Source organism: Toxotes jaculatrix, chromosome 8 (genome assembly GCF_017976425.1).
Source record: "Toxotes jaculatrix isolate fToxJac2 chromosome 8, fToxJac2.pri, whole genome shotgun sequence".
In the NCBI taxonomy this organism is placed as follows: Eukaryota; Metazoa; Chordata; class Actinopteri; family Toxotidae; genus Toxotes; species Toxotes jaculatrix.
Genome location: NC_054401.1, coordinates 18,864,310 through 18,874,925, shown reverse-complemented (window position 1 = coordinate 18,874,925; position 10,616 = coordinate 18,864,310). Strand labels below are relative to the sequence as shown.

The window sequence follows — 10,616 nt, the reverse complement described above, 5'->3', positions numbered from 1 at the left end:
GCGTACAGTTACGTAGTCGTCTTCATCCCAGCTTCTGTTTTTTTCGGAGGAAAACAAAGCCAGTTAACATTGGAAGTCGGTAAATTAGAATTGAAAATTGGTGCCGTCACACGAATTGTAACTGTAAACCAGATACGTAGAGCAAAATACAACGGTACGTAAGTGTGCTTTTTCTGTGTTATCTGTGTGTGTGTCTCCTTGCTGTTTATGTCGCCTTGGTAAAATAAGCTAGCGCCGTCAGATGAACTCCGTCTATTTGCTGGAGCCAGAGCGCTGCCCTCAGCCTAGCCAGCGTTAGCTACAACAGGTCTCATTGTTATGGTCGCTTTGTCAGTCGAGAAATCCTCCTGTGGTCTTTGACTGCTGTTTGTATTTTCAACGGTAAGAGCAAACGCCTTGCTTTTAAGCAGCCGCTGTGCATCTAACGTTACAACGAACAACTGTGCTCATAGACTGTCACCAGTTAGTGCGAGTGCCTGGTCGTTAGCTGTTGATTTTACTTTGATAACGTTAGCTGTGTCCATCACTAGCCCTTGTCGTAAGGCTAGCTGGGTTAGCACAAACTCTTAACAGTTAGCTGGCACAGCAGCTTATAGTCCGTTAACAGAGCAGCCCTTTGTCCCCCATACTTAAGTAGCCTCTTACGTTTCAGTAACTAACTTGTAGTTAATCCGTTTTAACACCAGGCTTAAAGTGTAAATTGTCATATAACGTAAATGGTTTGGTTGTCAGATAATGTTTACATAAGGAATAGCTTGCTATCGTGTGCCGCAAATGGTCTTAAATTCAGGACAGGCTAAAAACAAATGCATTTTAACCGAGTGCTCTTTTTCTTTTGGCAGTGGAAAGTTTGAAGGTCCATCAGCTCTCCTAATGATACATCAGCATTAAGAGTACTTCCAGTAAGTATCAAATAGAATATCTGCTTTGTCTGAGGTCACAAGTAACATATAGATTATATTATTCGGTATTTATAATTCTTAGTTTGATTTAATTTTGGGACTGTGTTCTATTTAGTGACTTGTAGTTGAGTTTTGTGATCATAGCACCAGCAATAAAATAAAGAAAGTACTTTCATTACAGATGATACAGTGCATCCGGAAAGTATTCACAGCGCTTCAAAAAAAAACTGTTTTCACATTGTCATTATGGGGTGTTGTGTGTAGAATTTTGAGGGGAAAAAATGAATTTAATCCATTTTGAAATAAGGCTGTAACATAAAGCGCTGTGAATACTTGCCGGATGCACTGTATATCTCATTAGAATGTTTTATCATTTGGACCTAAAAACAACATCCACAATTATGATACCTCGAATACAGTTTGCTGCTCGTTGTTGATTTCATTTTTTCCAATATGAGTATTCCTGATTAAAAAAATAATAATCCTCTTAATGTGCCCACTATAACCATTATTTACAATTACTTTTCCTCAGGACTTCCTAAGGATGGCTAGTTGTGGGGAGGTAGACCACTCTGTTAGTTCACTTCCATCCAGTAAGAAAGGCAGCAACAGTGGTGGTGGAAGTGGGAACAGTGCAGAATCATCATGCTCTGGCTCCAGCAACTCATCCCCAGCTCTGTCTGTACCGGAGTGTGCCATCTGTCTGCAGAGCTGCGTCCACCCAGTCCAACTGCCATGCCATCACGTCTTCTGTTTCCTGTGTGTGAAGGGAGCATCCTGGCAGAGCAAACGCTGCGCTCTCTGCAGACAGGAGGTACCGGAGGACTTCCTGGAAAGGCCTACGCTTCTCTCTCCAGAGGAGCTGAAAGCATCGGCAGGAGGTCGGGGTGGAGCAGCAAGTGATCACGCCTGGTATTATGAGGGCCGTAATGGTTGGTGGCAGTATGATGAGCGAACCAGTCGTGAGTTGGAGGACGCTTTCTCCAAGGGCAAGAAAACAGCTGAAATGCTGATTGCTGGTTTTTTGTATGTAGCTGACTTGGAGAACATGGTGCAGTACAGGCGTAACGAGCATGGTCGTAGGCGCAAGATGAAGAGAGACATTTTGGATATCCCCAAGAAGGGAGTGGCAGGACTGCGTTTGGACACTGAGGGTGTTACTGGAGCCATTGGGGCAACAGGTCGAGAAAACTCTGCTGATGGGGCTGATACCACAGTAGCGGGTGTACAACAGCAGGTTACAGGTATCTCTTCTACTGTTACAGCCCCTCCAGCTACAGCCAGACCTCCCACCTCACTTGGTGGTCAGCCTGGCACCAGCACTAGCCCCTCTCTGGAGAGTGCCCTCTCCCAGCTGCAAATCAGTCCCAGGCCCACACCGTCTCATGAGCGGTCTGAGGCTCTGGAAGGAGAAGAAGAAGATGAGGAGGAGGAGGCCTCACCCTCCAGGTCCTCTGATCCTCACACATCTGTGGACGAGTCTGGCTCTGGAGACTGGAGCGATGATGAGGAAGAGGAGGATGAAGATGAGGAGGGGGGAAATGGAGAGCGTGTGGAGCCCTGGGAAGATAGGCCACGGAGGCAAAGACTGAATCCAGAGGACAGAGCCCCTCCTGGGGCAGAGTCCGCCTCTCCCCCTTCCTCATCCAGTAGCAGTGGAAGGTCCAGAATGCCTGATGGCCAGTGCACAGTGACTGAAGTGTGAAGTCATTACTGAAACCGTCATCACCAAATGGCTACGTTCCATTCCATTAATTTTTTTCCTGACTTTATGTTGTCCTTCACACAGTCACAGATCAGATGTGGGTGGATTGCTTGGTTACAGGAGAAATTACACACTCAATAACAAACATGACCATGTTTTGGGGTAAACAGCTCAGTTTTAGCAGTCAGATTTTAGGCCTCATTTTGGCTCACAGTGATCTGGATGTATCTGTATGATTTGTTTGTAAGTTTCATACTATGTGTACCCAGCCAGTAGAAATAATGTTGGCTTTCATGTTCTAGTACTGAGACATGAGGTACAGCTTGGTAAACAATGAGATGAATACAGCATGTTGTTTTGAGCCATGAAATCTTTGTTTCATAATTCTCTATCTAACACATCATGTGAGGTAGGTGTAACAGACTTGCTGTGGTGTTCAGCTGCTATCAGTCTGCTCACTTTTAGCCATTTGGTTGTAGGCATATCAGGTCTGTCCTTTTTAAATTCCAGTAAGTGGAAGTTAAAAAGTTGGAGTGATTTGCCAACCTGCTTTTGCAAAACCTAGATATTGTTGTGTTTAAAGTCTGATCTAATACCTGGAAGGCTTGTAAGCATCCCATCCAGATCTGTGATGTGCAGTGAAAGAGGGCATAAACGAGGATGTTACTCCTGGATATGGAACTGTGTCATTACCATGAACGGCTGCATTCTACTCATCTACACTTTAACTCTCTCAGCTAACATAGCACGCAGAAATGGGCTTGGTGGAGCTCAAGCCACCTGACTACTCTTGGAAAGAATTTAATCCTTGATAAAATGTTCCCAGCCTCCACCCTACCTAAATAATTTCCTAACTGATGTAACCGACTATGAAGCTTTTCCTTCAAAGTTCTGAAACTTAACTATTAACAAAATCTGCCATTTCAGAGCAGATTGTGGTTTGAAGGTTGTTTATAAAGATGAAGAAGCAAAACAGAAGTACTTAATAATGCTCTTAAGCTATGTGGGTATTTAAATTTCACACTTCATGTTTTGCAGCATAGTAATGTTACTCAGGAGCCCACAGGATTATCTAGCTGCCCGCTTACGGTTTGTCTTCGATTTCATTTCAAGTAGCCTGCAGCTTTGTGAAATTCAAAAATCTGTAGAGATTAATAATCCAGTTTTAACTGAATGTGCTAATAGAAGTACATATCAAATTTATTTTAACTTTGCCCAGCTTTAAATAATTGGCATTTCAATGTGAAGTATCAGTGTTTTCCTTTTAAGGCTGCTGAGGCCTCTGGACCTCATTAGTATTCTTATCGTCCCTGACTGAAGTATTCTCAATTGGTGTGTTTCTAAAGTTTCGTGATTTGTGCATGTTTGAAGAGAGAGTTATTTAAACACTACTGGCAGTGTGGCAGGATGTTGAGAATCAATTCTTTTTTTTTTTTTTGGTTCAGTTTGAGGAAATGTTTTTAATTTGTGTTTTTGCGTTTCTTATGGTTGTAAATCCTCTTACGATGTCTAAGGCAGTAAGAGAACAAGACCATGCCTCTGCTATTGGCCATCCTGCAGAAATTTCAAGTTATGTTATTTTTATATTTCTTACATGCTTACATCATCAGCTCAGTTTTAGACTTTCCATTCTGAAGAATAAAGTTGTTGTGTAACAGTTTTTGCTTGGCAACTTTTTTTGGTTACATGGTTTGTAATTTAAGAATAAATTGTGTCATTTCATCATCCTAAAAGGATATTTTTCTGCTCTTGTCTCTGAATATTTGGGAGAGGGGGTTTGGCTTCTTGTGTTAGTGTGTAATAGGGTGTGCATGTCAGTTTGGTTTCACTTTAAAATACATCTTGACTGTTATATAAGCAGGACTGTCAATGGGTCCATTGTAAGTAATATTTCACACGTTTTTCTCCACACTACAAAGTGCAGCGCTATTTTTTTCCAAGGGAAAAAACTCACATTCTTCCCACTGGATGAGAGACTGAAGTATATATCATATCATATCATATCACATCAAATAACAAAGCACCCAAATTAAGACTTAGATCCAAAAGCATCCAAAGTAGGACTTAAATTAAGCAGACATATCTACACTTTGCATCACAGGATCTTCTTTTTCTGCTCATTGGAGACCATATAGGCAAGTGTTTATGTACTCTATATATCATACTGAGGCCAACTCTGGATTCTCTCACCTTGTCTGTGTTTGGTATTCTGACTACAGCAGCCATTAGCACTCCCAGCTGGGTGTCTGGCCAGGAAACATGACCTCTGGAAAGGGAACAGGAGATAAAGGCCTGACGTCCTCCAGGGACCTGTCCTGTTCTTGTCATTTCAGTCTGTACACATTTGTGCTTTTGCAGTGCCTCATTTGCTGTATGAGCACACTATTTTTAAACATGTAATGAAAAATATGCTACCTCACAAAATATTTAGCATGTATATTTCAGTTTTTCAAATTTGGTGCCATGTTTCAGCTTCTTTCAAAGTTCAAAGCCACAGTGCAGAGTACTGAAAATCATCCAAATAATGCTCTGACTTACAGGAATACATGTGAAGGAATTGAACTAACCTACAAAACTGAGGTAAAGAGGAAAGAAGTGCAGATTCATTATTCTCCATCCTGCAGACAGATGCTGCTGCCTCATGCTTGTTATACCTCATCTCTATCTATCTGTGTGCTGCTGCTGCTATCTGTCTGCTTCAGTCAGGCTCAGCCTGACATGATCTAATCGTTACCATACTCATATTGTCGTAAGACCTGGAGGCAAGATGGCCTTCTTTTCCTTGACTGATGGGGACAGAGGGGGTTCAGAAGAAGGGGGATGTAGTCCTTTGCTGAAGGTCCCTGTTTTCTTCAATATAAAGTATATTAAATATAAGATGTGATACCCATGGAATGATACAGTATATTCACAGATTAGGTCAGCTGATCCTGAACCTCAAGTCCCGTAAATTCTTTCAGGTAAATGAAGAATCCATTTTCTAAAATACACCCTCAAAGGAAGAGGGGAATTCCATCTAACCAAAAAAACCAAACACTTTTTCATCATCACTGTTTGTGCGCTCGTGTCTCAGCTCCTACACTTGAGCTGACTAATGAGCAGCCATAATGTCACATCGAGAGATACCGAGCAAAAGACATCACACTTAATTCAGTATGTGACAATTAGCAATCCCACGCCATCAGTGTGTTGCAGGCAACACAGAATCTAACATATCATAATTTAAAAAAAAAGGTTTATTATTATTTTTCCACACTATTATCTGTTTCTACCTTCCCACAGCAAAGTCATTCCACATTTTAGACACAACCTTCAACTTAATGCATGAAAAGTTTTCAAAAGTCAAAGGAGTAATGTCAATCAAGAGTCAGTCTCTCCCCAGAGATGCTGTAACAGTTCTCTGTGTCACATCTTACAAACAGTTTTGATCAGGACTGGGATCTTAGCTGATGTCTAAAGACACAAAAGAGAGACACTTTGACCATTTCATTTGTGTTTGGACTTACTGGCCAGGGCCTGTAAGTTAGCAGGACCACCCCACACGGTCCCAAACACATCCTTCTCAGTTCTTAGAGCCTCGAGCAGAGGGAGCTCTCTCCCTGACAACACTACCTTTTTCACAGCCTGAATCACAGGGGCAGGTCCTTTTATATAGCGATTAAGCCAGTTCTCACCCTGCTGTAAGGGACGCTCTGCACCCTCCTCTGCCTGGGGGGCCTCCAGGACTCCATCCGCCAGTCCAATCTGCAGGCCAAGTTTGGGGTCCACTTTCAGAGTGCCACCAAGGAGCTGTAGTGCATTCTGGCTTCCAACAATGTGGACAAGTCTTGCGGCACCGCCCCAGCCTGGGACCAGTCCCATGTGTTTATGGACAAACTGGATCACGCTGTCAGATGCCATTAATCTACAAGTGAGAGATAAAAGACCTAAGTTAGATTATTAGCAACCTTTCGATGGTTAGAGTGAAATATATTCTAACGTGTTTCTTCACCTGAAATCACAGGCAGTGGTGAGTTCTGCACCTCCTCCCAGCGCTCTCCCCTCCACCAGAGCAACAGAGATCAGCGGCAGCCTGCACAGAGAAAACTCTTCTGTCACCATATTGTATTGCATGTTACATAACAGCTAAACTCCAACTTCTTTAAGCTCAGACTCGCTGCTGCTGCTTTTGTAGTCTGCACAAACATTTTGTTGACTAGTAGACAGGGAGATGAGAGCTTTTACCTGAGTAGCCTTGTAAGAGTATTCTGCATGAACATACACATCTTCATCCCATCCTACAAGGCACAAGAAACATCACTTAGGCGTCTTAGAGTATTGAAGTCTCAAGCACAAACCTGTGCAAAAAATGCAGGTACACACAGGAAAAGAGATGTGAAGTGTTCCTTTCCTTTCCTACCTGTGGGTTAGATATCGCCCTGACAGCATTGAGGTCTGATCCAGAGCAGAAAGTTTCAGAGGCGCCCTGTACAATGAGGCCTTTGCCATCCGTCCAGTTCTCCAGCTGGCTCACCCGTTCCTCCAGTTCCACCATCATACTGCCTGCGAGGAAGTGCAATGTAATTTGATACTGTCTTGTGTATCATCCCTAGCCAATGCCAAATCCACGCTTGCAAATCTGATGTCCATTAGCATCTCCTTACCAGAGAAGGCATTCATGCGGGAGGGGTTGTTGATGGTCAGCACAGCTACACCAGAGTCCTGTTTGAGCAGGTCAATGGAGCCTCCAGGAAAAGCCAGGAGCTTCTCTCTGATCTCCGCCTGGTTGAAGCCATGGACGTCGGTGTAAACACAGCCACTGCTCTGTCTCTGCAGCAGCCTTGAAGGGACATCATTTATACAGCATATGAATGTTGTCAGTCTTTAAACTCTGTTGTTGTTTATATAATCAGATGCTTTAAAGCCCACTGACCTATCTTTATACCTAATTGTGGTATAAAGAAATGTTATGTATAGCTGCCTTGTGGAAATGGGACCTGTGCTGCTCAGGACTCAAAGTTAATGCTTGCACTCACAAACAGCAGGATAAATGCTTTTAATACACTCCCTTACCTCTCTGCACACTGGCTTGAAGGTGGTATGATACAAGTCATTAAAGTCTAACACACAACAATAAACCATCTAACTATACCATCTTAACTATAGATCTAGTTAATAATTCTAATGATTAATAAGTGTCAGCACCTCAGAAAAGTGCATTCTGTTAGCTGGACTTGTCCATGTTTGTGATTTGTGAACAAATAATGTGGGTTCAACTCTGTACGCTTGATGTTCGTTCATTCATTCATTCATTCATTTATGTATGCATGTGCTGCCACCAGCATGGTGATAAAGATAAGAAAATCCTTTATTAGTCCCTCAGTGGGGAAATTCCATTTAGCAACAGCAAGGTTACAGTACAGTAAGTGAAAGTAAAATATAAGTAAGACCAATATGGCCAGAACAAGATACTAAACTAAGAAAATAGCTGCTGTAAAAAATAAAAAATATACATACATACATACATAAATAAATATGGGCTGGAGGTTGTTGAGTTGAGTGACTTTCATACACAATAAATATTGCACACTAATAATTGAGTTATTGCACATAGATATTACACTTATAGTTGCATGGAATTGGAATCATTAAACGACGCTGGCTTGACTCCTTTACCTGCCCCAGGCTCCACAGCTACTTCTGCTTTTCAGAAGATGTCTCCTCAGTGCACAGAGAACCATCCTGCTGCTGCTGCTGCTACATGGAGATGAAGAAATATGGGAGAATTTATTCAATTTTGCCTTGATTTGTAGAAATTACCTCAGACATATCTCATCATTTAAAAAGAAGGACTGTGGGCACATACAAGAGGAAACAAGGTTTGAGGACAAGGAGCATTAAGAGCAATGTCAGCTATTGTTTCTCTTCTAGCTATTGTGGGGTTTTTTTTAGCATGTACAATGAAAATCATTTGACAGACAAACCATTTTCACAGCAGGGTCTGAGGTTAGCCACAGTAATTACAAACACCCATGTTTTGATGCACAAACAAACAAGAGCTATGCTTCTTAACAGCAAGTGAGGGACTTTTAGAAAGGTCCTGATGAAGCTGTAAAGTGCAGGAGAGCAGATATAAAAAACACAAATTCCTTTACACAGGGAAATTTACACTGAAGAGATTGGAGGGACTCGTTTTATTGACAATAAAATACATCGGATGCTGATATTTATGAAGTTAAAACACACACAAAGGCCTTTAACAGCCCAACAATAGTCTGATATAAGATTAGGTCGGTACTTTCATTTTTGATGGAAAACATCCAGAATCGTGTCTCTTCATACGTTCCTGGTTGAAACCACTTTAACACTGAACCAAAGCAGGTGCACAAAGCATTCATAAATAACCTTTAAAAAGAAGCAACTGAAGCATTCAAGTTTTGAATGATGTTACAAACCCTTTGTTTTGCATGAAACCAGTGAATCTTATGAATATCACACAAGGTTTAAGTGTATTTTTCTGACTTTACTAAATTACAAAGCGTTTAACAAAACGCCAACACTAACCTTAATGGCAGCCGTGCTGTGCGACTCCGAAATCCGTCCCCCTGGAAACGAGAGCTCCTCAGAAATAGATCCTTCAACACACACACACACGTAGTTCTCCATCTTCTCCACAGGGGGGTGGAATAATACTGCCACCAGCAATTCAGTTCAGTTCTTGCAAAGAGACAGAAGTGTCTTACAGCTGTGCAATGGTGATATTGAGCCTCATAATTTAGCCGTATCTTACACAGCACTCTACAAGCATTTATTGTTCAACATTAATTATAATATCATTCATCAAAGACCAATGCACTGCTCAGAGAGATCTGCACTTTGTCTGTCGCAGCTCTGTAAACACAGCATACTGAGACACTGGCTCTGCAGACATGTCCTTATTCAGTAGTATTGACAGAGAGCTTTATATAACACCTACAAGTTATATTACAGCATTGGCACAGGCAGCCAACAGTTACATTAACGTGGCACATTGTCAGCTGAAGTTTTCAGTATCATACTGTGTCTTTTTGAGGGTAAAACATTATAATAGCAGAATTTATTTGGTTTAAAACAGCTTTGCTTGACACCAGTGAGGTGACTGAATCTAAAAGGCAAGACATGTCTAACACTCTGTCAGCTTCTTGTCAAACAAACAGGCTTGCTCTGCAATTTGGTTTTATGTTCGGCCAACAAAAACAGCCAAAATTGTATCTTCAAATGTCAGTGATAACTATAATAGGTATTTTCAGAGGTAATAGAGAAGAGGTCTGGAATAATAGCAGAGCAGAGGTTAGGATTAGGGCTACGTTCGCCTGTGCTGGAACAGAGCAAACATAGTCTTGTGACAGGACTGTCAATAAGACTGAGGCAAAATTTACTTTTAGTCTTGATTTATGGGCAAAAATGGTTGTGTTCATCTGGCAATTGAAAACATCCATAGATGATGCACCCCTTGTTTGAGGAATAGTCTTGTTCGGCCCCTTCTAGAAACATGTAATATCATACCAAGAGGTGCAGTAACAAGTGTGAAATGCTCAGGGATCATAGTACTGTGCAAACACAGACAGACATACTGTATATTCAAGTAGTCCAATGATTTGTACTATGTAATAATAACCAAAGCACCAATGTAAATACTGAGGTTTGTGAAGGTTTATACAAATCTGTCTGTGTGTAAAGGAGACAAGTGGAAGGGCATATGGGAGATAAATGTAATGTTGGGTGAGCGACAGTTTGAGATGAGGGCGTTTAGACCATGAGACAAACTGGCATAAACAAACAAGAATGACAGGGTGATATGAAGACCGAGAGATGTGCAGGAAAAGGAGGGAGAATGTGCCAAAAACAGAGGGAGGCTGAGACACTTCCTGTCCTGTGGTCTGATCTATGGCTACTGGGAGCATAAATCCTTCACTTCTATCCACACATCCTCTGCCGCTATTCGCAGCCCTGAACATCTCTGAGAAAACAAACCGAGGAACCAAAATACC

At 41.8% G+C, this 10,616-nt stretch overlaps 2 protein-coding genes across 4 annotated transcripts; one reads left to right on the top strand and one right to left on the bottom strand.

Moving 5' to 3' along the window:
* Positions 1-15: 15 nt before the first annotated feature.
* LOC121186501 (E3 ubiquitin-protein ligase rnf146-like) lies at positions 16-4,267 on the top strand. Its single transcript, XM_041045251.1, has 3 exons — positions 16-154; positions 843-902; positions 1,435-4,267. The coding sequence occupies exon 3, from the start codon at positions 1,447-1,449 to the stop codon at positions 2,605-2,607; it is 1,161 nt and encodes a 386-aa protein (XP_040901185.1). The 5' UTR covers positions 16-154; positions 843-902; positions 1,435-1,446; the 3' UTR covers positions 2,608-4,267.
* A 1,555-nt stretch (positions 4,268-5,822) lies between these two features.
* On the bottom strand, positions 5,823-9,183 carry echdc1 (enoyl CoA hydratase domain containing 1). Of its 3 annotated transcripts, none has more exons than XM_041045255.1 (7): positions 9,151-9,183; positions 8,263-8,343; positions 7,251-7,426; positions 7,007-7,149; positions 6,832-6,884; positions 6,599-6,679; positions 5,823-6,511 (listed from the first exon to the last, which is right to left on the bottom strand). In XM_041045255.1, exons 2-7 carry the CDS (start codon positions 8,325-8,327, stop codon positions 6,094-6,096), a joined length of 936 nt encoding a protein of 311 aa, XP_040901189.1. In that variant the 5' UTR covers positions 8,328-8,343; positions 9,151-9,183; the 3' UTR covers positions 5,823-6,093. The 3 variants fall into 3 exon arrangements, with proteins under 3 accessions (XP_040901189.1, XP_040901188.1, XP_040901190.1); XM_041045254.1 differs by having other exon boundaries at positions 8,263-8,346; positions 9,151-9,176; XM_041045256.1 differs by having other exon boundaries at positions 8,263-8,340; positions 9,151-9,175.
* Positions 9,184-10,616: the final 1,433 nt, after the last annotated feature.

What these genes read in the sequence shown, in the direction of transcription:
- echdc1 (XM_041045255.1), bottom strand. Translation starts at nt 8,327, where the DNA reads ATGGTTCTCTGTGCACTGAGGAGACATCTTCTGAAAAGCAGAAGTAGC. An exon ending in AGCTGTGGAGCCTGGGGCAG is followed by an intron (nt 7,427 to 8,262) that starts GTAAAGGAGTCA and finishes TGTCCCTTCAAG; the next exon opens with GCTGCTGCAGAGACAGAGCA. An exon ending in CCGCATGAATGCCTTCTCTG is followed by an intron (nt 7,150 to 7,250) that starts GTAAGGAGATGC and finishes ACTTCCTCGCAG; the next exon opens with GCAGTATGATGGTGGAACTG.
- LOC121186501 (XM_041045251.1), top strand. Translation starts at nt 1,447, where the DNA reads ATGGCTAGTTGTGGGGAGGTAGACCACTCTGTTAGTTCACTTCCATCC.